Source organism: Micropterus salmoides, unplaced genomic scaffold, assembly GCF_014851395.1.
Source record: "Micropterus salmoides isolate LMB-PRFRI ecotype aquatic unplaced genomic scaffold, ASM1485139v1 Ms_hic_scaffold_1, whole genome shotgun sequence".
Taxonomy (NCBI): domain Eukaryota; kingdom Metazoa; phylum Chordata; class Actinopteri; order Centrarchiformes; family Centrarchidae; genus Micropterus; species Micropterus salmoides.
Window position 1 is genome coordinate 54180266 of NW_024040040.1, and position 24990 is coordinate 54205255.

Sequence of the window (24990 nt, forward strand, 5' to 3'; positions counted from 1 at the left end):
CTCTGTCACTTGTAGTTTGCAACGCTTTTGATGTCTCCACAGGTCTGTTTTGACATACATAGCTACACAAAACTTGCAAGGCAGATAGTCTTCTGCTGTCGATGGACAGGTGGCCTGCCGTTTTGGTATGAGTTGTCCTTTTCCAGAGGAAAGGACAGTGCAATTATGGTGGTAGTTTCTTTAAGAAACACAAGTCTTTGTGACTGCAGACTAAATTTAGCACAAGAAACATGAAAATATGAACAGAAGGACATTTACAAGTTTAGGGATGGAAGTTATGAAATGAAATTAGCTTCAAATCGTTAATTAAACAATTCAGATCTACAATAGTAACAGAGAGTCATTGAACTGACCTCAGAGTCTCCAGTCTGCAGTGTGGATCCTCCAGAAAACCACACAGCATCTTCACTCCTGAATCCTGCAGGTTGTTGTCACTCAGGTACAGCTCTCTCAGATGGGAGGGGTTGGACTTCAGAGCTGAGGCCACAGAAGCATAGCTGATCTCTGACGAACTGCAGTCCTCCAATCTGAATAAAGAATAAATGATATAACGTTAGAAGACAATGTTCCTGCTTGAAATCATTCAGTGTTTAATCATCAGAGCTGAAAAAGGTTTAGAATGTAGAAGTTTAGGAAAAGGAAATATTTGTTATTGTATGATAGTTGAAATAGAGATTATTTATTTATTCATTGTATTTATCTATTTTATTATCATTTCTTTAAAAACATGATGTGGAATATAAGCTGATAATCAGGAAGAGCGTTACGTCTGTTTGTTTTATTATTTCTAAGTCTGTGGATGAAACGTTAAGTCAGCTGTCAGATTGCCGGCTGATGATTGGTTCTGACGGATCCTTCTACTTGCAGACTGCATCAACACGGACTGTTCTTAAATAGCGTGTTAGCTTGCTGACACTGTTTGGAGTAAAGCAGCCGTCCTCCTGATCAGTCCTGAGCTCCATCAGAGAGTCCAAACATTTCAGACACTAAAAGTTGAAAGTTTCCTCTGCAGAGTTTCCTCTGTCTGACCTGTCAAGTTTTTAACTACATTTATTTGTTTTGCTGCAGAAATGTCCCACGATATTAACTGTGACATCACTGCGAGCATGGAAACGTTTAAATGACTGACAGCAGCAAGGGATTCACTTTGTGTTGAAAAGTGGTAGAGACAGAGAGAGAAAGAGAGAGAGAGAGTTTGAGTTTAGAATCACTTTATTTCATCGGTCTTTTAGACCAAAACCACTTACAAGATCTGGAAAAAACAAACATCTTCAAGATTGAACAAATGTTAAATCCCATTTGCAAAAAAAGCACATCACTACTAAACTTGTACCTTGGCCTAAAATAAAGTAAAATTAAAATGTGTCAATAAAATACAGGTTAAAAAGTTAAAGTGAACACCTTCACTTCATATGTTGAGTATTAAAGTTCCATTCTGTATTGAACACAGCACTTGCTTTAAACCCCACGTAGACGTAAAAGTGGCCAGATTGTCTGTCGGTTTATGAAAAGCAAAGTCAACCCTGAGGCGTGCTGAGAGAAGACCAGCCAACATCATCACAGGGTCCAGTGAGCCCAGCTGACCCTGGACTTTCTTCTTCCTGGTTTTCCAGATTGCCAGTTTTGTAGTCCCAAACAAAACATTAACAAGAACGTGTAACGTTTTTTCCTTTGGCGAAAATTTTGGACCAAAAATAAAGTGCTTCCACCCTTGTAGTACTCTAAACACTCCCCTCAGCCTTGCACATTCTAAGAATAGATGCTCTGTTGTTTCCCCAGCACTGCAAAAAGGGCATCCCTCCCCACTACCAGTATTTAGGTGGGCCACATGCCTGTTTGTAGCTATAATCCCATGTACAATTCTCCACTGGAGATCCCCTGTCCGCTTATTGACAGGGGGTTTGTACAGGGACAGCCAGCTTCCTTTTGGGGAAGAGCCTGGGCCAAAGTAGTCAGTCCACCTGGAGGCCTTCATCCCCTCTAGAGAGCGACAGTGCGACACTTTGACACAGGCGTTATAAATTGCCTTTTTGACTACAGTTTCAAACTTACCCAGCTGTGGGGTTGTAAAGGACAAAAGGTTTTCTTCCTCCTCCGCCAGCCCTCCACAGCAGGAGAGAGTGTCAGAGAGGGAAACAGGTACTCACACTCGTCGTTCTACTGATCAGCTGCAGTACGATACTCAGCCATAGTTCTGATGGGACTGGCAGGGATGCACACACCTCCTCCACCAGTCTGTCCAGCAGCCTCACAGACCGGATTTCAGTCAGTTCTCTCAGCCGTGCAGTGGAGATTTTTTAGCAGGTGACCCAGCTTAACTACTCCTGACCCTCTCAAACTTGTCCTCAAGCTGGGAGACGACAGTTCTCTGGTTCTCAAGGCTGTATTATAAAAAAGCGGCTCTCAAAAATGGTAAAAGGGTCCGTTTGCTGTCAACCAAGTCCAGTTGCCCTTGATTTTGACCTTCGTTGGATAACTATGACCTAGATGACTGAGAATCTTCATAGACTTCTTGATCCAAAGAGACCACTCCCACTGTGCTGTTACACAATTTACAAATGTCAAAGATATCCCTCATTAAAAACAAATTTTCCATAATAGTTCTTCCGGGGATGCAGTAGGATTGATCCTTATGAATTATTTTATCTAAGATGTTTTTGAGTCTGTTGGCTAGAACCTTAGAGAGGATCTTGTAGTCTGTGCAGAGCAGGGCTACCGGCCTCCAGTTCCTCAGCAGTGCAAGATCCCCTTTCTTGGGTAGCAAGGAAAGAACTGCCCTCCGGCATGATGACAGCAGCGAACCTTTCCCGACACACTCCAGCAGAACGTCTCTCAGGTCCTCCCCCAGGTGGCTCCAGAACTGCCTGTAGAACTCTGCAGGGAGTCCGTCCACACCGGGTGCCTTGCCTGATGTCAGTTGTCCCACTGCAGTGGTGAGTTCCTCCGGTGTTAAATAATAATAATAATAATAATCTTTATTTGTAGAGCACTTTTCAAAAACTAGTTACAAAAGTGCTTTAACAAGTGTAAAGAGAATAATACCCAAAAAACAATAATACCCAAAAAAAACAATAATACAAAAACAATACAAGATAAAGAAAAGACTAAAATACATGTTTAAGATAAATATAAAATTAGTAAAATAGAATTAAATAAAAGGGATAAGATAAATTTAAATAAGATCGGGAAAGGCTCTCCTATAAAAGTATGTTTTAAGAAGGGACTTAAAAGAGTTCACTGACTCAGCCGACCTGATTTCCTCGGGCAGGCTGTTCCAGAGCCTCGGGCCCCTGACAGCAAACGCTCTGTCCCCTTTAGTTTTCAGTCGAGACTCTGGAACAGACAGCAGACCTCTGCCCGAGGATCTCAAGGTACGTGCTGGTGTGTATGGGACTAAAAGGTCAGAAATATAACAAGGTGAGAGGCCATGAAGAGCTTTAAAAGTGATCAATAGAATTTTAAAGTCAATTCTAAAACATACTGGGAGCCAGTGTAATGAAGCTAAAATAGGAGTAATGTGGTCATATTTCTTTGTTCTGGTTAAAAGCCTGGCAGCTGAGTTCTGGACAGTCTGGAGTCGATCAATAGATTTTTGGGTTAAACAGGTGAAAAGGCTGTTGCAATAATCCAGGCGTGATGAGATGAAGGCGTGTAAAATGGTCTCAGTGTCCTTAAAAGTTAACATAGATCGAATTTTTGCTATATTTTTAAGTTGATAAAAACATGATTGAACAAGCTTTGTGGTGTGCTGCTCAAAATGTAAATTGCTATCAAACCAAACACCAAGGTTCTTTGCCACAGGCTTGATGTGATTTACTAGGGAACCAGCAGATGGCAGTATTTGTTTTGCCATCTGCTGGGACCCAATGACCAGGATTTCTGTTTTGTTAGAGTTCAGCTGGAGGAAATTATTTGACATCCATTTTGTTAACTTCACAAAGGCAGTTGTTAAGTGAACTCAGCATTCCAGGGTCTGTGGATCTGACGGGCAAGTATATTTGTGTGTCATCAGCATAAATATGAAAAGAAATGCCATGTTTATGGATAAAATGTCCAAGGGGAAGCAGATACAAGGAAAACAAAATGGTTCCTAAGACCAACCCCTGAGGCACACCATATTTAACAGGACAGAACGAAGAGACATAGTTGTTTACAGACACGCAAAACTTCCTATTTGACAGGTAGGATGAAAACCATTCTAGGGCAGTACCAGAGATCCCCACCCAGTGCCTCAGTCTGTCTAACATGATGTTGTGATAAAAGGTCATTGGTGACTTTAAGCAGGGCAGTCTCATTGCTGTGGTACTTCCTGAAATCAGATTGAAACTTTTCTAATATTTTGTTATTTCCCAGTACAGTGAGCAGCTGTTTGGACACAATTCTTTCTAGAATCTTCGCAATAAAAGGAAGTTTTGAAATTGGTCTAAAATTATGTGGGAGGGAGGGATCTAAACCAGGTTTCTTTAAAAGTGGGTTCACGCAAGCCGTTTTAAAATAATCAGGGACACAACCAGTAGATAGGGAGCTGTTGAAAACAGAGATCAAATAGAGCTCAACAGAATCTATTACTCCATCGCGGACTACTAAAACAGAGTCCAGGATGGAGCACTCCTCCATGCTTAACTGTGACAGTTCCTGGAGAAGTTGTGCAGTGGCATCTCCATCACAAACGTCTGACTTGAAAAGATCCATGTAAAAAGTCACTGCTTCTTTCCTCATCTCAGCCGGATCAGTTGTTAGACCGCCATTAGGGAGACGGAGGCAGGCCATCTGCTTCCTCTGGGCTACAGTCTTCTCCAAGTTAAAGAAGAAGCTGCTTGGAGCGTCCATTTCACTAATAGATGTGAAAGGTACTCTAACTAATATTCCCTGCACTATATGATTTAAAAAAGTGGATAAATGCTGTTTCTTTTCCTGTAATAGTTTTCTCTTGTCTGGATTGTTGCTAGTGACTATTAGATTCTCTAACTGTTGTATTTCTATTTCTAGAGCTTGTATTGTGAATCGGGTTTGATTTGCAGAATGAGCTGTATACTGTTGGCAAAAATGGCGAATCTGGGCCTTTCCCACTTCCCACCACTGACTAAGTGACTCAAACCCTGCCTTTTCTCCATCAGTGGCTCCAAAAATCCTTAAAAGTCTCACAAAAAAATCTGTCCTGCAGAAGTTTTACATTAAAATGCCAAAAAGAGTTGTTCCTTTTAACGGGGGAGGAAACTAATTGCATAGTGGCCAAGTGATGATCAGTGAAACCAACAGGTGTGATGAGGCTGTGTGCTAACCTAGATGTGATAGTTTTTGAGATATAGATTCTATCAAGTCTAGCTGCCCTCACCCCGTGGCTTGAAACCTGAACCCATGTGTATTGTCTTACGCTGGGATGTTTACAACGCCACGCATCAACCAAATCAAATTGTGTTAAAAGCGTGGATAGCGTTGTGATGGATGACAAATGTGGTTCCTGACTATTCCTGTCTAGTGTGAAATCTATGGTACAGTTCCAGTCTTCTGCTACTGTAAGATGCTCTCTAGTGTCCTGATTTCCAAATGCGGCCCTTAGACAGTTAAAGAAATCTACCCGTTCTGTGCCCTGATTCGGTGAATAGATATTAATAAAACAAAACACTTGACCCCTGATCTCAGCCCTCACCATCAGTGCCCTGCCCTTCACTATTTCCTGTATAGATAAAATATTTACCTGTAAACAATGAGAGAATAAAATAACCACACCTGCTCTAAAATTAGTTCCATGACTAAAATATACTTTACCTTTCCATTCAATCCCCCCAATCTACCTCATTGTCAGAGTCACTGTGTGTTTCCTGTAAGAAAGCAACATCTAGCCTGTTTTGTTCTATGATTTTATAAACCAGAGCCCTCTTCTGTCTGTCTCTTCCACCATTTATGTTTAGAGTGCCCAAACTGAAAAGTTGCATGAATGAGACGGACAGAAGAGTGGAAACACAGACCACCGTACAACATTTTAATCAGTTAGTTTTTTTCCTCTTGACTTTTTTCCCCGTGCCAAGCTGTAAACCCTTTCTGAGGGAGGTGACATGTTTTTAAAGTCTGTAGCGTTTCTTTTCATCCAGCACATCCAGCCCAACATTTTTCTGCAGTGTACCAACTGCTTTTATAAACTCTGGGAAGAAATCCTTTACTTGTACAGATTGGCCAAAAGTGTTATGTAGAAAGTTGTTTATGTGATCTAAACTGCATATATCACTGTTCTGAGCTCTTTGGGAATCATAAACAGACATACAGTCTGAATCTGTTTCACAATCGTCATTTTCCTGACTCAGATCCTACCGTCTCCCTGTCTGCTAGCGTCTCCTGGCTGAGATCCAGTCCTTCTTTTCCCATGGAAAAGTCGTGCACGTCGGGAAAGCAGTGTTGTCATCTCCCGTTGAGTATGTCTTCATAGGCCTCCTTTCCCATGTCCATGTTTCCACTTGTTCCTTCTCCAGGGTCGTCTCCAGCCAGCAGAACCGCATCACTCAGCCGAGTTTCAGTATCAATAGGTGTAGTGGCTGGCTCAGCTGCCAAACCACCTGCCAGGACGCCGTCTTCGTTCCGCGTGGCTGCCGGTCTTGTTGGTTCCGTGCCGAGGCCAGCGCCCGCCGCAAGCATGGTCGGCCCAGCACCGGGCCCAGTGACCGCTGCCCGCTGCCTCTGCGCCGTTATGGTGCCTATGTGGACAGGCATGGCGTTTGTGCCCCACATCCCCACACTCAAAACATTTTAAAGTCCCCGAGCTGGCATAAACCATATAATGTCCTTCCTCATACTTAATGCGAAAAGACACTTCCAGGCTTTGCGTTGGTGAGTTTAAAAACATGAAAACTTGTCTTCTTAAAGACTGGACATGTTTCAGTTTGTCACTTTTACCGCCCAGCCCGATGTTTCTAATAGCACTTGCCATCTTGCCGAATAGAGTGAGTTCCTTTACGATGGCTTTATTTGGGACGAACGGGGAATACCTGATATTACCACACGTGTGGAGGGGACAGCTAGGGGGGAGGCCTGAACAAACATTGAGTTCAAAATAACACCGCTCTCTACGAGATGGGGGACGAAACGTTCCTGTTTTAAAAAAAACTACTACTGCCTTGTTCATGCGTGAGGCAAAGGCAATGTGTTCATGGCTGACCTGCTCTCCCACAGCAAGGAGCACTTCCTCAACTGAGAAGGTCAGTTCTGCCACAATCCTCACCCCGTGGCGGAGGGAGACATTTGATTTTTAACACCAACATTTCTTTACTATATGCACTGTACAAAAAACGTCCTATATCACATTAATAAAGACCTTTGCGTTTACATGTGTTTAGTTTAGATCAGCACATCTCAGAACTTAACTGCCCCTCTGTCACAGAGCAGAGCGCCCCCCCACAACCCCAAACCAGCTCAAAAATATCCAGGTCATGTGCAGCTCTGTAAAAACTGAAATCTAACAGCAGTCTGGACTGAACCATTTTTTCACAAACAAGAACCACATCAACATCTAACCCTTCCTCCACCTTCCGTCTCCGGGTCATATACACCGCCATCTTTGCCTGTCCTAAAACAAAGTTCAGTAGCTGACATCTGTTCTTCTTCCGGCGAATGTGTCTAAAACCACAAATAAAAATCTGCTTCGTAAAAACTTCTCCACATCTACTGAAAATGTTTTCCAACAAATCTGTCAGACGAATGCACTCTGAGAAGCAGTGAAACACCGTCTCTGTCTCTCACTGCAGAAGGGACATTTGTCTTCTACAGCAGCGTTAATAACAGAGATGAACGAGTTCACCCCTGCAGTGTGAAGCCGTCTGGATAGCGTAGGTCCCCCCGAGCTAGGACAATCAAACAGTCCTCCAAACAGCACTGGCTCTTGTAGAGATGAAGCTAGAGATGATGTGCTCAACTTTTAACAGTCTGTCAGAAACAGATAGATCCATCCGTAGACCACCAAACCGCTGTAGGATGCAGCAGAATAAAGGTCTCCAGACCAGGGCACCTCATGTATAAACGCTGCCTACGCACACAAAGGTTACGTACGCTGGTTTTCACGCACACGTGGGATGTATAAAAATTAACATGACGTGAGAATGAGCGGACCCTCCGCAAACTTTTGTCTGGCTCTGTCAGTGAACTCCAAAGTGCCAAACTCACCAAATGTTTCAAAATAGCTCTTAAAATAATCCACTCCAGTTACTATGCAGATGTCAATGAAGCAGCCAATCAAAAACCTAATTATGTCCGTTAATATAATATAATAAAAGTTTGATCATGTCTGTAGTGGTTTAATATCAAAATAAAATTTAATGTGAGAGGAATAGATAATAATGGCTCTCACATATTTAATTTCACTTCATATCACACGTTATGAATTTGAATTTATTTCAGGATAAGCCCTTGAGATGTATCATCTCATTTTCAAGGGGGTCCTGCAGCATACATGCATAGACACAAAATTAAAAACACATATACAAACACAATACAAACACAGACATATATACAAAACAAAAACTTGCTCACCTGCCCTTACCCCCACAATTAACATAGCACATATAATAAAGTATATTGACAAATAATCACCCGAGTGCATTAAACAACCACTATGTCATTTATCAATATGACTTATGACAAAACATGTAGGATAACGTCACATCTCACATAGGAATGTCCAAAGAAAATCAAGATAAAGAGAAAGACATGTTCATATACATACTAATATATATTTTCTACATAAACCATTTATATGTAATACCATTGGTATTCTTAATAACAAGAGCATGTAGTTTTAAGAAAAGTGACAATTTGAATAAGCAAAATGTAGAAATAGATCTCAGGAAAAAAGGAAGGTTATTCCTGTCTTGAGGTGCCTAATATTGAAATGCTCTCCTACCAGCTACAGAAAACGACCTTGGGACAGTAAAATTTGTTGGACATTGGAGGTGTCTAAGAGAGTATGTCGAGCAATAAGGTATTAAGTGCTGTTTAAGGTATGCAGGACAGTTGAAAAAAACACATTTGAAGATAAACAGAATCCAGTGGTAATCCCTTCATGGTTTAGGTTGCAGCCAGTTAAATGAGTCATACCTAAGACAGTATAGTATAAATCTGGAAAGGGAATTGAATACAACATTAAGAGGTCTAAGATTGAACTCAAAGGAATTAGTGTAGACTATGTCTGCATAATCAATGATTGGTATTACCAGTTGAGAAATATTTTTTTTTCTGACTTGAGTTGAAAAACAATTGATTGATCTGTACAGAGTGTTAAGACATCCATATACTTTCCTAATGATATTGTCAATGTGTATCTTAAAGGTAAGGTTGGAGTCAAGCCAAATATTTAAATTCCTCCGCATTCTGCATAAGGGATCCATCTAAAAACTTTATTTCAAAACAAGAAGCACAACGGCGATTTTGTATTGTGGAAAACACCATGGAGCAGGATTTCTTCAATTTCAACAGAAGTTTATTAATGAACAGCCACTGTTGTACTTTATCAAAGTCAGATTGAAGAGTTCCTTGAACAGCAAATCACAGTCAGAGGTATAGATGACAGTGTCATCTGCATAAAGCTCTAAATTACAATGAGAACAAACTTGTGCCAGGTCATTGATAAAGACAGAGAAAATTAAGGGGCCTAAAGTTGAGCCTTGAGGAACACCTTTATCAACAATTAAATAGTCTGACTGGAATCCTTGGTAAACAACATATTGACGTCTGTTATGCAAATAGGAATTAAACCAGAGCACAGCATGTTTATTCAAACCAATAGAGTAAAGCTTATCCAGTAGAAGGTAATGGTCAACCACATCAAAGGCCTTTGAGAGATCAATGAAAGCAGCACCAATGAAATGACCATTATCAAATGCCGAGAAGACATAATTTGTAAGTTTTAAGAGAGCAGTTGAGGTAGGAAAATTTGATCTGAAACCAGATTAATGTGTAGCTAAAATGTTATAATTGTTAATGTACTCAGTGAGTTGGTTACAAATTAATTTCTCAAATATTTTAGCAACTGAACAAATGATAGAAATCGGGCAATAATTATTCACATTCGATTGGTCTCCACCTTTGAAAAGAGATATCACTCTTGCAGCTTTCCAAATTTGTGGCACAGTACAGGTAGTTAGTGATAGATTAAAAAGATCTGCAAGAGGAAACATCAATATAAACTTGGCTTCAAGATGATCTGGTCCTGCACTGCGTTTTAATTTAAGGTCATGTAATACATTAAAGACATCAGTAGGCATGATCTTTTTAAATGAAAAAGAGCCAGCAGGCATTGAAGAATTAGTAGAACATGCCAAACCATCAGAGCAAACAGACTTTGAACTACAAAAATTATGATTAAAGGCATGAGCTATATGCAAGGGATCAGAAAAAACAAAATTATCCTTTCATATTTGTTTTACAGAAGTTTTTTTATTTTTGTTAAGAAAGTTATTTAAGTGATTCCAGAAGTGCCTAGGGTTGTTGAAATCATGAGACAAACAGTCTCTAAACTAATTAGATTTAGCATTCCTAGTTTCAGTTCTACATTTATTCCTTAACTGTCTATATATTGTCCCATCAGATTCATCTTTTGAGAAGTGATATTTAGCCCAAGCTTTATCCCTTTGTTTGAATAGTTGAAGAGTTTATCCAAGGTAAATGCCTACCTTTGACTTTAATCGTTCTCACAGGAGCATGTTTATCAATTACGGTTTTAACTTCAGAATGGAAGAAGTTCGATGCCTCTTCCACAAGTGGAATTAGTTGAAGCCTATCCCATCTAATATCTAATAGATCACGTATGTAATAATCAACATTAATATTTATACATTGCCTTATTGTGATATATTTATAGGGTACAGTATATTATAGAATGGTCACTAAAGCAGTCTGATAAAACATCCGATTTGATATTCCTATCCGGATTGGAAACAAGGATCCAGTCAAGCAAGGCAGAGGAACGGCCATCAACTCTCGTGAGTTCTGTGATTAGCTGAGTATGGCCTACACTACCGAAAAGATTTCCATCACCTGAGAAAGTCCGATCCAACCAGTTATTATTAAAGTCACCCAGTATGATCAATTCATTGTGTCTGTCAAGAGAATTAATAGTAGCCAAACTACCATTTAAGGAATCAGTGGGAGCAGAGGGAGGTCTGTAAATATTTCCAATAGTAAGCTGTTTGTTTTCATGAAAGATGATATTGGTAAAAAGACACTCAAAGTTAGTAGGCGCAACATTGGGAGAGACACACTCAGTTGCCCTATCAGCTGTATATAAAACATCATTATCAATTCCCACCTCATCATTAGTGATTTTGTTATGAAGCCATGATTCAGAAATAGTGATTATATTAGGTTTATGTAAAGCTACCCATACCCTGAGAAGATCTATTTTCGTAGCAAGGCTCCTGATGTTGAGATGAATGACTTTTAATCCTTTAATTGAATCAATAACTCACAAATAAGTAGGCATATAACAGCGAATGGGGTATAAGGAGTATGTAGCGAGAACAACATTGTTAACAAATTAAGACAAACAAAAACAATGACAGATATAAGACAAAACTGACTAAACAAGCAGAACAAATAGTCCATAAGTGAGCAGTAACGCCCAGAGAACTACAGATAAAATGTAGTAAATACAAGTTTCAAGAGCTGAGTCTGTTCCCAGTGTAAAAATAAAGATATTCAGCAAGTGGGAGATAGATATACAAACAAGATATCCTTCACACATCAAATACCACACTATATCAGCCACATAGTCATTGAAGACAGACAAAGACAGGGGATATAACACAACACCTGTCTACCAACACAGCTTAGTATAACACACAAGTAAATAGATCAGATAAATAGGAGTTTGCACCAGTCCAGAAGAGAGAATTAAGCGTGCATGCAGGTAAATAAGGCATGCTGATATAGACTTACGTCATAACACACGTCATGAAATCAAATTCATCCAAATGAAACAGTTCAAAACAAAACAAGCAGACATGCTGATATTTAAGAATCGGATATTATTAAAAGAAATCCATCCACTCCGGGGATATAAAAAAGGAGAAAAGAAGAAAAGAAATCAGTAAGGATCCAGTTAGGATTAACTTACAGATTTAACTGCCGTCAACTAACGTTAGACAAGGACAGAACATCTGTGTAGCTGATAACAAACTCGTCAGTAAATATCTACAGTCAAGGTCTATTCACTCTATTTCACTGTGGCACGGAGGGAAGCCACTAAATCATTGGCCTCTCCCACCGTAGAGAGTATTTTCCTACCTCCACCTTTATCCAGTACAGATAGCCTAGCAGGATACCACAACGCAGGCTTAAGACCAAGTTTATAAAGTTCAGACATCACTTCCCGATAATTAAGTCGCTGCTCCAGTACTTCAGGCGTGTAGTCATCATAAATAGCAATGGAAGTTCCTTGATATTGCAGCTTACCTCTCTTGGACCTGGCCTCACGGATAATCAGATTTTTAAGTTGAAACTTGTACAGTCGGATAATCACCGGCCTCGGACGGTGTCCTGCACTTGGTTTGGCCCCGGGTACCTGATGAGCTCTGTCACACTCTGGTATTGAGGTCAAAACTTCCTTGCCAAAAACCTCAACCAACATCTTACCGAAAAAGGTGGTCGGATGAGGTCCTTCAATTGATTCCAGTAAGCCCACAATTCTGATATTATTACGGAGACTACGAGACTCAAGGTCCGACACTTTCACTGACAACTTAGCATTTGTCGCAGAAAGTACAGCACATGAGGCCTCAAGGGCTGAAATCCGTTCATCCTGTACGTTGGCGTTGGTTTCCAGTGACTCGATTTTCTGGTCATGGTCATTCACAGCTGCTTGAATACTATCGAATTTTGCTTCTAACGATGCAAGGGATGTTTTTAGGTCCACAGCGAGTGCTTTCCTGTGTTCCTCTAGTAGGCTATTTAGCGAAGCCATACTAAACTCGGTATCGGCGTCCACCATAGCAGCAGCGTTATGTTCTTTTCTAAGTCTTGTAGACTTATTCGCCATAATCATGCAAAGTTAAGGCACTATTCACAAACAAAAGGCACAGTTAAAGAGGTAGGTAGTGACCTTAGAGTGAATACATTAAATCCCAAAAAAGTTAACCCATTCCAAGTATGGGAACAGTACGCAGTAGTGCGTGCAGCCTACTCATCCGCCATAGTATCACTTTATCATTTAAACACTAGTGACCCAGAACTATTCCATACTGCACCTTTCAAGTGGAAAAGATATAAAATAAGCCAAATTAGTGCCAAATCTTAAATCAATGTCCGCTAAATATTTCATCAGCCCCCCGGAGCGCAGCGGTCAGGTGGCAGGATTCCGGCTCGCCTTTGCTCGATATTAGATGTGTGAATTTAGCAGCTGAGTCCTTTTGAGACTCGGCTAACATCAAACAACATTAAAGAATTGCAGAAGAGAGCGTCAGTAGTTTTAATCATATACTCTGTGCATATATCACCTTTTAGTTCTCAGTTTAGTTTTCGTGTGTAAACACGCTGCAGAGAGCACACTGAGATGCCACGGCGTCAAAAAAATATCTGCCTTCTCACCTCGACTCACCCGGTACATCTTCACCACCTGCACATATGGACTGTGTTTAATAAAAATGTCTGGAAATAAACTCCATCCTCATCAACAGTCCTCATGATGTAGCCAAACCGAAAAACTCAATCTTCAAATGATCTCCCAGGTGGGGGATACCACTGACTGAAGCAATCATTTTGGCAGGTGTGAAGCAATAGTCTGTATGACTGCTGTAGACATAAATACTGCGTGACACTTGTAACGCTGGATGGCTGCGCTGTGGTTCTTTAGAGGAAAACGTGAATGGAAGGATCTAAGAGTGTCCCTAAAGATTTCCTGGCCGATGATGATGACTGGCTAATACTTCGATTTAGATTCCCTAGTCGGGCTCTTGGATCTGTGTGAACTGGTTCCAGCATTTGACAGACCAACCTGGCAGAACCGTGCCATCCCGGTACAAATACAAATAGGCTATAACCAGTGTTTCTGGCTGTTGGCTGTTGGCAGCGTTAGCCGACATGTGTGTTACTGATGGGATCAACAATATATAATGTTTACCTTTCTACCTACACTCTTTGTTTAGAATAATATCATTCTGTTAAACTCTGAGTCTTCTTTTGTATGTGATCAAACTGCATCAAACAATCTGTAGCTGACAGTTTGGAAAACAAACACTACTCAGATCATTTCTTAGTTTATGGAGCAGAGGCTTGATAACCAGAGAACAGAGCATGCCAGACAGAGGGCAACCTTGTGTAACCCCCCTCAGACAATACTGAAAGGAGCACTCAGACCCCCCATTCATTTTTAGAACACTTGCAGTGTCACTATACAGAACCTGGATCTGGGCTATAAAGCCTGGGCTGAACCCAAAGGCAGCTAGAGTTTGCCACAGATCCTGGTGTTCAACCCGGTCAAAAGCCTTTTCCTGATCTATGGAAATCAGACCAGGGTCTACAGCCAATGAGTCAGAGACCTCCAAAACACCACGAACTAACTTCAGCAACAAGTAAAGCTTTCTGTCCATCAGGAAACTGTGAATCACAGAGTCGAGGCAGAGCAGCCGGGGGACATCAGAGAGAAAACTACAATATATTTTCTCCATAGTTCTAATATTTCTCCATCAAATATGATCCAGTTTCACAAAAATCAGTGAACAAAGTTGTGTTTGTGTTCAGTAATCAGTGGGGCCAGTTCCAGAAACACTCTGCTTCAGCAGCTTCATACTGAGAAATCTTTTCATTGGACGCTAAATTAATACAACAAGTGCAGAATGAGTCATCAACATTTTAAAATGCAGTTTTCCAAATGATAGACTTTTAAATATATTTAAGAATAGCTACAAAACAAGGGTTTTTGTCATGAATGGGCAAGATACTGCCATAGTGGTGACATAGTGCAAAGCATATAAAAACATTGAAACATGGATTTTGGGAACGGGAGATTTTCTTATTCTGTGTTTCTGTAAAAATCTTTGGTACTCTTTTATCTTCAGTTGCCTGTTTGGTATTGAAGTAATCCAAAAGTAACTAAAAGTAATCAGATTACATTTTTCAACAAGTAATTAGTAATTGTAGTAGATTTAATGTTTAATGTAACCCTCCCAGCCCTGAGTGTTGTCTTTAAGAAGCATGAAAACCTGCCTCTGCTGACACACAACATGTAGCTATGCAGTGGAAAAAAGGTCAGCCTTGACTGATGCTCTGTTGTCTTTTATTGAACTTCCTTGCAGTGAGCAACGTACAGACCAACGGAAGAGCTGAACAGAAATTTACAGACAGAAAATAAGACAATGCATTAGCTTAACACATAACCGGAAAGTTAGCAATTTGCACAAAATACACTCAAATGTACTCAGACACAAACTATAGCAGTAAACATACCTTGTAGCCGCTCTGGACTGGTGCTAAAGTACCTTTATCTTCCTCTTCCTGTTCATTTGAACACTTGTCCTTCTCTTTTTCTCTCTAGGTGCCATTACCGCTTCACTACTATTTTCCCTCTTGTTAATTTCCCTTTCTTCCATGTGTATAGTGTCCTTTCAAAATAAACTTCCGGTTAAACAAGAAACATGAAATAAAGACAAAGCATTACACGAAACATTTAAACCTTATTCTTCTTCATTTACACAACATGTTTTAGCAAAGGGGATTTGCAGCTCAAGGAAACCATATTGATCGGGGAGACGAGTCTTTTGACTTCTTTTTTTATGTCACATTAAAAAACAGGCTCCTTTTCTTTCATAATAAATCCTCAACCAGGATTACTAGACACACACACACACACACACACACACACACACACACACACAATAACAAGTAAAATGTTAAGAACCAGTGAACCATCTTCCTCTAGTGAACATATAACATGTCTGATCCCCCACAGAGCCCTAAAAGGCTCCAAATTACTAGTCAGTGTGTAGAAAGCGTGCTCTACTCTCAGATGAGCTGCAACCAGACCTTTCAGGTTCTGCACCACATCCGTCCAGCCCTGACCCAACATCTGACTCTTCCTGGTCTTCCAAACTGCTAGCTTAGCTATCCCAAATAAAAAACTGATTAAAGCCAAAATCAGTTTTTTCCTTACTGTATATTTTGGTCCAAAGACAAACAGAGGGACAGAGAAATCCTCTCCCAAAGCTTCCAACCATGGCGTTTCTAAGGAAGTTGTTGTTAAACAGCGGCCCCTCATAGATCCACATCCCTGGCCTGGGGTCGTGTGGCCGTCATTGTCTGCCAGGCATTAATCACCGAGTTGTAGAAAGGTGTGAGTCCTGTCAGGTCAACTTCAGATGGTCTTAGCAGAAATAACCGTTTATCCAGAGAAGCAGTCGAGCAGGAGCTAACCAGCAGCGACTGCAGCCATACAGCAGCCTCTGTGCCGTCTGCAGTCTGAAGGCCGCGGTTCTGGACAGAATGTCTACAAGTTCTTGTCCTCCCTCTGCCACAGGGAGATACAAGACCGACGCCCTCAGCCAGTGTTGACTGGACCAGAAGAAGTTCACCAGGAGCCGCTGCACCTCTTTCAACAGGCCTGCCGGTGGCACCAGCACGATGAGCTTGTGCCACAGAGATGATGCGACCAGGTTATTCACTATCAAAGCTCTTCCTCTATACGACAGGTGAGGTAGCAACCATTTCCATTTAGACAACCTGGCTTCTACCTTTTCCAGCACTCCCTCCCAGTTCTGCCTCTGAAAGTCCTCACTCCCTAGAAAACTCGTAGGCTTTTTATACCCCTTTTTCCTCACCTAAGGTTCCCAGGAAGACCAGGAGTGCTCCCCACGCACCACTCCCCCACCAAACAAGCCTTTTTCCCCAGATCACCTTGGCAGAGGAAGCTTTTCCATACAAGGCCAAACTTTCTTCTAGCTCTTGAATGTCTCCCTGATTGCAAATAAATACATTTACATCATCAGCATATGCTGACACAACAACAGGGGGTGTCTGAGCCAGCTCTGGCAGGAAAAGACCCCTCAGTCTGCTCCTCAACCTGCAGAGGAGAGGCTCAATAGCAAAGCTGTAAAGCTGGCCTGAGATGGGGCAGCCTTGTCTGATCCCTCTCCTAACTGGCACAGCGACGCTCAACCCACCTCCCACCTTCACCACACAACAAGCATCACGGTACAGCAGCTTTGCCCAAGACAGAAAACCCTCCCCAACACCAAAAGCCTGTAAGGTAGAAAAAAGAAACTCCACACGGTCGAAAGCCTTCTCCTCAATAGATATGATACCAACATTGATGTTATATACTTTGCAAATATCACAAACATCTCTCATTAAAATCAAACTGTCCGGTACACAGTATGATTGATCTGCACCAATTAAAAACTAAATAACAGCTCTGCAGAAATACCATTTTTAACAGGCCTAGTAAAAATCTAAAATCAATATGTGGCGGTCAGCGTTGATATTGAGGCAGCCGCCACAAATAAATCCATGTATGGGAACCCTGTACTGTTCAGCTGCACTATCTGTGGCCCGGTCTCAGTGTCTGTGGCCCTGGTGCTGGTACTACTACAGAGCCAGTCGTTATTTTTTTACATTTACTTGCATTTCAGTGAAACTCTGCTTTTCCATTTTCTGTTGTAGCTCGGTTTCCAGCTATCAGTGGAAGGGACAGATGTTCATCTGGAATAGACCAACAGGCCTGGGGATAATGGGGGTCGGCCCGTGACGCTCAACCTTCTACCAACCTCCGGGATTTGTCCCGGTTCTCCAGACTGCCATTTGAAAAGTTCTGAAGGACAATCATTTCTGGCCCGCCATCTAACAGCTTGAAAGAAATGTGGTCCGATGCCAGACTTCTTAGCCGACCCCTGATCTGGAGTGTTTGTTCTTTATTAATTCTAGCTGTGGGACAGGGACAAGGTTTAGTTTCACTACTGATCCATTTGTGTTGTCTTAGTATTCCCCTGTTAGCCTCTCTAGGGTTATGGCTGCTGCTCTCTTTGTGTTTTGCCTTTTTAAACCATTTGGAGCTGAAGAGAGATCTTCTTTTGTTTCACTTTATTTTGTGGAGCTTGGTAACTGTCTCTCTTAGTGGAGACCTCTTTTTGTTCTGTGGTTTTTATGGTTTAAGCAGAACCCAGAAGGCCCTTTACTGTGGTTCTACATTTGTGTTAAACTCTCACTTTCCAATTAAACACCTTTTCACCAAAAACATGCAGTTTATGTGCTTTCTTTACCCATCGAGCCGGGACGTAACAAAGAGGTTCAGAGTGAATTATCCAGTGGAGATGTTTCTTGTTTTAGTAAGATTTTAAATGTGGAGCTCAACATTGCTCTGCCACAGTCAATGGACTAAACCACTGAAGAAGAAAAGAGACTTTAGCATTAAGATCCTCAGTGTGGATCAGTATAATATCAGCCTGATGTCTGCACTTTAGTGTCACCACAACTTTCACATCATATTAATCTCAGCACAGAAGGAAAAAATGGTGTCTGACCTCAGAGTCTCCAGTCTGCAGTGTGGATCCTCCAGAACATCACAGAGCAGCTTCACTCCTGAATCCTGCAGCTTGTTCCAGCTCAGGTCCAGCTCTCTCAGATGGGAGAGGTTGGACTTCAGAGCTGAGGCCACAGAAGCATAGCTGATCTCTGACAAACTGCAGCCCCTCAATCTGAATAAAGAATAAATGATGGAGATAATAATCCATTTCTAATCGAATCATCAGATGTGTTCAGGTTTTAAATGTGGAGCTCAACACTACTACCTTCCAGCGCCGCAGAGAGTGGCAGCATGACACAGTAGCTCCCTCCCCTATCCTAGTTTTAACCTTTTTTATCTTTTATATCACAGAACTTTAGACAGACCCAACAACATGTTGCTCTGTGAGCTCTGCAAACTGGAAATGTCTTCACTGCAGCACAACTGCTGAGCACGAACAAGTGAAAGCATCCTGGAGCTCTTTTTCGAGACAGCAGCACGTTCACTTTTGTCCCCACACAAGCCCGATATATATATATATTTCTATTGAACTTACATCATAACGTTAAGCAGGTGCAGGTGGATCAGGACCTGGTGGCCTGGATTGCTGACTGCCTCACTGACAGGCCGCTTTATATCAGTGCCTGAGAGGAGGATGAGAGGGAAGCTGAAGTTTCTAAGCTCCTTCAGCCTCAGACTCATCCAGCCCCGAGCCTCAAAGAGCTTTGGAGGCTCATTTGTGGGACGTTGTCATTGTGTTATTGTGGATCATCATAATGTCAGCCTTCTACAGACATCATCCAAATGTCAGCACAACATTCATACACCTATTCATGTCAACACAGATCAATAACATGCTGCTGATCTCAGGACAGTCTGGAATAATGATCAAATCAGACACTTTAATTTTCTTCTGCTTCTTATAATTCAGAACAATTTGGTGTCATTTTGTGAAAAATACTAAGACAGATGTTTTCTACAGAATTCCAAAATGTTCAATATGAAATAAATAAGTAAATACAAAACTCCAGCTCTTTAACATCTGTCCCAGCACTTCTGGTTCTCATTTCAAAGCACAGATTTAGCCTCTCCTCATCACCACTGTCATCTCCATCAACACACAGCTGACTGACTGTGAGCTTCATCCTCAGTCGTCCTTCTAACTGGATCAAATGTGCACTGAGCAAAGAGAGAGTCTCGTTCTCTTCATCTTAAATGTAACCGAGTTCCTTCCTGTACAAATGTAGTGTATTATTTATGCTCCTGTTTACTGGCTGAGTCAGAACACAAAGTCACATCAAATGATGTGGTGTAGGGCTGGGCCCAATTATCCACGAAATTGATGTCATCGATTAGGAAATATCTTTATTTGCATAACATGCGTCGGCGGGTCGCAGTGAAGTGCTGCGTCCAGTTGAAGCAGCGATTCCGTCCGGAGAACAAAAAAATGACCATCACACAGAATTTTAGACATGTTCAAAGTTATTTCTGCACTGCTGTTGTCATGGTAACAGTTTATATTTGCCGTTTACTTCACTAGCAAGGACCAGATCAACAGATAGGATTAAACGATACGAGTATAGCCTCGCCCTACACCACTCCCAGCTGGTTTTAGTTTCTACACCCCTGCTTCCACCGTCTGTGTGTGTGTTTGCTAAATGAGTGAGTGAACTGAGACGTGAGTGACGGTAGATACAGCTGTCGGATCACAAGTTAATCTGAGCATGTACCGTGGCCACAGTTGACTCCACGCTGTGTTCGGGCAGATTGTAAACATTCAGACTGTTCCACTTACAGGCTGTAGGACAAACTGTTCTCAGATCACCTTCAGACGAATAACGATGATACAAGACTCCAAAATCTGACAAGTAGACTAGCAGAGCACACGTGCAAGCTAGCAGTCAGCTATTCCAACGAGTAGTTTGAAGAAGAGACAGGAGAGAAAAGAACAGGAGGAGAGGGTCGCTCCCATTAACTCTAATGGAACCGGACTGAAACCAGCGAACTCGCCCCCTGCTGGCCGTTAGAGAGGATGCAGGTTTAAGTTCCATCTGCATGGTTTCACTTTACTTTGCCGCTTGATTGAGATTAGAGAAATAACTTTTGACAACCATTCGTCACTACAACTCTTGATTGGCCAACGGTGCGCCATGAGCTGCAAAACAGCTGCAGGATGTTGAGTTTCTAATGCGATTTTTTTGTTTTCGTTTTTATAATAGGCCTACTAATTTTTTGTTTCGACGGGCCAGTGAGTTGCTAGTTCAGCTGTCCCGACGGTACTTTTTACATTGAGCCGCAGTTATTGTCGAGCCCTGGATGTGGAAAAAGACTCTTTTTAACTCCTATTATCATTATTCTAATGCTTTATGAGTCTCTTTTTCAGGATGATTGAATAAAATATTGAATTATTATTGAGACAGGTTTTGATATTTATTTTAATTGTAATACAAAAAATAATCTCTAGAATAGCAAATAAATTAGTTGTTAGATTAATCAGTTTTAATTGTTAGGTGCATCCCTATCACGGTAACAGATCAGACACGATACTTCAAACAGCTGCATCTGGAAATATGCTTTACACTGTGTGTGTTTTTGAGTTGCTATGTATAAATGAATTACTTCCTGTAAAAAACTGTATTCTAAAGGTTTTGTATAAAAGTACATTATTCCTGAAAATGTGTTGAACTTCTTTTAATTTTTATATATACCTGTGTCTAACTTGTAACAAAAATGATAAACATTGGATTTAATTTCACAGCACATTGAGGATAAATCCTACAGTTGCCTTAATAACATGAATCCAGTTTGAGTTCAGACTAAATGCGGAAACTGTTCAGACAGACAAGAGCAAAATACATGAACTGACCTCAGAGTCTCCAGTCTACAATGTGGACTCTCCAGTCCAGCAGACAGAAGCTTCACTCCTGAATCCTGCAGGTTGTTGCGGCTCAGGTCCAGCTCTCTCAGATGGGAGGGGTTGGACTTCAGAGCTGAGGCCACGACTTCATAGTGAGTCTCTGAGAGTTTACAGCCAGAAAGACTGTGATGACAGAAGATAAAACTTAAAGTATAATAAAATCTGACACTTTGTTCTAAAAACAAACAAAGGCACAGTTAATTTTGCATCACAAAGCACATTAACATGAGCGGCTGCAGCTCAGCTGCTCAGCCATTGATCACAAGGTTTGTGGTTTGAAACTTGAGCTCCTCCTGTCCACATGTCAAAGTGTCAACATAATGAAGCACATTATTACTGCTTTGGACAAAAGTGTCTGACTGTAATGTGAACATGTATTGTGATTAACACGTGCCTTGATTTGTGTTTGTTAAACTTTATTTTAACGTGATGTTCACTGAGCTGTAAAATCACTGCAGGTTGAACTGCACTTGTATGGATTTACCTCAGTCATGTGCTTGTGTGTGTTTATCTTATTATGTCACTGCATCTGCTTTTCATCTCCCATTAAATTCATGTAATGACATCTATTGCATTGATAGTATAATTATTACTGAAGATATTAACATGTTATTATTAACATGTTATAGGTAAAAGTTGTTCTCAAGTGGAGTTCAGCTGTTTAACAGCATCATTTCTTCTCTGAGCTCGATGATGATAAAATCCCTCCACTGAACTGAAGCTGCTGAGCTCTCCTTCACTGGCAGAATGAACCTGGAGGCCGTCCCAGCAGCTGACTGTGTAATGAGCTGCTGTCTGAGGAAACCAGCTGCTAAATACACAAAGACTGTCCATTCAAATCCTCCCAGAGAGAGAGCTTCCTTACTGTTTCTAAATCAAACTCATTTCTAATGCAGCAAAACACATGAAGAGACATTCATTGTTGGAACTAAACTATGTAAAGTGGCACCTTTTATTTAACGAGGATGGAGAGGGGGATGTTCTGTTTCTCTTCAAGAGGGAGGATGGCCTCCCCTCACATCCTCTCAAATCAAACAATAATTAGAGATATTGTATAAACAGAACAGTCCTTCATATGAAATAGCTCAGAAACTGCAGAGAATATAATGAAAACCCTTCAAGTGCCGTTAGCTCCAGCAGATCACAGATACGACATGTCTGTGTGTCTGCATAGAAGAACAAAAAAACAGACACAGTATAGAAACAGAGTGCAGACACTGGATCAGTGGAAAAAAAAAAAGACTGCTGTGATAAAATGACGACTGTCAAAACATTTTCAGCACAAACTCTTAATCCTCAAGTTTTTCTGCTGGATTTGTATCAAGCCTCCATCACCCAAAGAAAGATAGAAGATGATAGAAGATACTTTTGTCACTAACTTGATGGATAGAAACACAGAAATGATGTTTGGAGACATTTGAAGTAGACACATGTAGAATTATTTCAATCAGCAGCTTTAAGACTAGTTTAGGAAACTTTTATAGTGTGGAGGTTTTATATTGAGCGAGTGTGTAAAGTGTGTATCTTTACTGTAATACTGATGCTTCATCTTTACAGTGTTGATAATCACATCTGGACTTACCGAAACTTTCTGCAGTTCCACACAGCTGGAATCAGTCTCAGTCGTCCCTCCTCTGATGTGTTGTACTTCTCCAGGTCCAACTCATCCAGAACCTCCTCTGACATCTGCAGCATGTAGGCCAGAGCTGAGCAGTGGATCACAGAGAGTTCCTTCTCTGATCTGTTCTCTGACTTCAGGAACTCTTGGATCTCCTGATGTACTGAGTGGTCGTTCATCTCCGTCAGACAGTGGAAGATGTTGATGCTTCTGTCAGGAGAGATCCCATCACTGTTCATCTCCTTCAGGTTGTTGATGGCTCTCTGGATGATTTCTGGACTGTTGTCTGTCCGACCCAGCAGGCCTCCTAAGAGTTTCTGGTTGGACTCCAGAGAGAGGCCATGAAGGAAGCGAACAAACAGGTCCAGGTGGCCATTTTTACTTTCAAGGGATTTCTGCATGGCTCTCCTCAGAAAGAAATCCCCCAGGAAGTCCTCCAGTACCTTTGTGTTCCTGTTGGTGTAACAGTGGAACATGTAGACTGCAGCCAGAAACTCCTGAACGCTCAGATGAACAAAGCAGTAGACTGTTTTCTGGAAGATCACACTCTCTCTTTTGAAGATCTCTGTACAAACTCCTGAGTACACCGAGGCCTCTGTGACATCAAGACCACACTGCTCCAGGTCTTCTTGGTAGAACATGATGTTTCCTTTCTCCAGCTGTTCAAACGCCAGCCTCCCCAGCTTCAGAAGAACCTCCCTGTCAGCCTCCATTAGCTCCTGTGGACTCGTCTCATGTCCCTCATCGTACTTCTGCTTCTTCCTCTTTATCTGAACCAGCAGGAAGTGTGAGTACAGGTCAGTCAGGGTCTTGGGCAGCTCTCCTCTCTGGTCTGTAGTCAACATGTGCTCCAGAACTGTAGCAGTGATCCAGCAGAAGACTGGGATTAGACACATGATGTGGAGGCTCCTGGAGGTCTTGATGTGTGAGATGATTCTGCTGGACAGCTCTTCATCACTGACTCTCCTCCTGAAGTACTCCTCCTTCTGGGCGTCAGTGAAGCCTCGTACTTCCGTTACCCTGTCAACACACGAAGGAGGGATCCGATTGGCCGCCGCAGGTCTGGAAGTTATCCAGACGAGAGCCGAGGGAAGCAGATTCCCCTCGATGAGGTTTTTCAGCAGCAGGTTGACTGATGACTTCTGTGTGACATCAGACACAACCTCACTGTTGTGGAAATCCAATGAAAGTCTGCTTTCATCCAGGCCGTCAAAGATGAACAACAGTTTCCAGACGGCGAGCTTCTCTGCTGGGACCTTCTGTAATGTTGGATGGAAAACATGGAGCAGCGTGAGGAGACTGTGCCGCTCATCTTTGATCAAGTTCAGCTCCCTGAACGAGAGCAGAACCAGCAGACTGACATCTTGGTTTTCCGAGCCCTCTGCCCAGTCCAGAGTGAACTTCTGCACTGAGAAGGTTTTTCCAACGCCAGCGACGCCGTTGGTCAGAACCACTCTGATGGCTCTCTGTTGGCCAGGTAAGGCTTTAAAGATGTCCTGGCACCTGATTGGAGTGTCATGGAGGGTCTTCTTCTTGGAAGCTGTCTCAAGCTGCCTCACCTCATGCTGGGTATTAACCTCTTCACTCTGTCCCTCTGTGATGTAGAGCTCAATGTAGATCCTGCTGAGGAGGGTTCCACTTCCTGTTTCATCACTTCCTTCAGTCACACATTCACATCTCCTCCTCAGACTGATCTTATGTTCATCTAAAACCTCCTGCAGACCACCTCTCACTAAAGAAGAGAAACAATGTGAGATAAAACAAAGAATATGTGCTGATTATTTTCATTACTAATATAAAAACCATCAATATCAGAATATCTGAAGAAGCAGACAGATGTCCAGTCTTACTTTGTACAGAGCTGCTCTGACTGGCTGTCTGCAGTCCAGCTCTGGTTCTGGATCTGTCTCCACACTGGGGACAGGAGGAGTGTCCTGATGAAGCAGACTGGTCCCAGTATGAGGTGATGCACAGTCTGCAGAACCA

The 24990-nt window shown here is 41.8% G+C and overlaps 1 protein-coding gene across 1 annotated transcript; it reads right to left on the bottom strand.

The window, feature by feature from the left end:
• On the bottom strand, positions 1–24877 carry LOC119914028 (protein NLRC3-like). Its single transcript, XM_038733005.1, has 4 exons — positions 24855–24877; positions 22969–24736; positions 21336–21509; positions 1–527 (listed from the first exon to the last, which is right to left on the bottom strand). Coding segments are annotated over exons 1-4 (2130 nt in total). The 5' UTR covers positions 24856–24877; the 3' UTR covers positions 1–340.
• Positions 24878–24990: the final 113 nt, after the last annotated feature.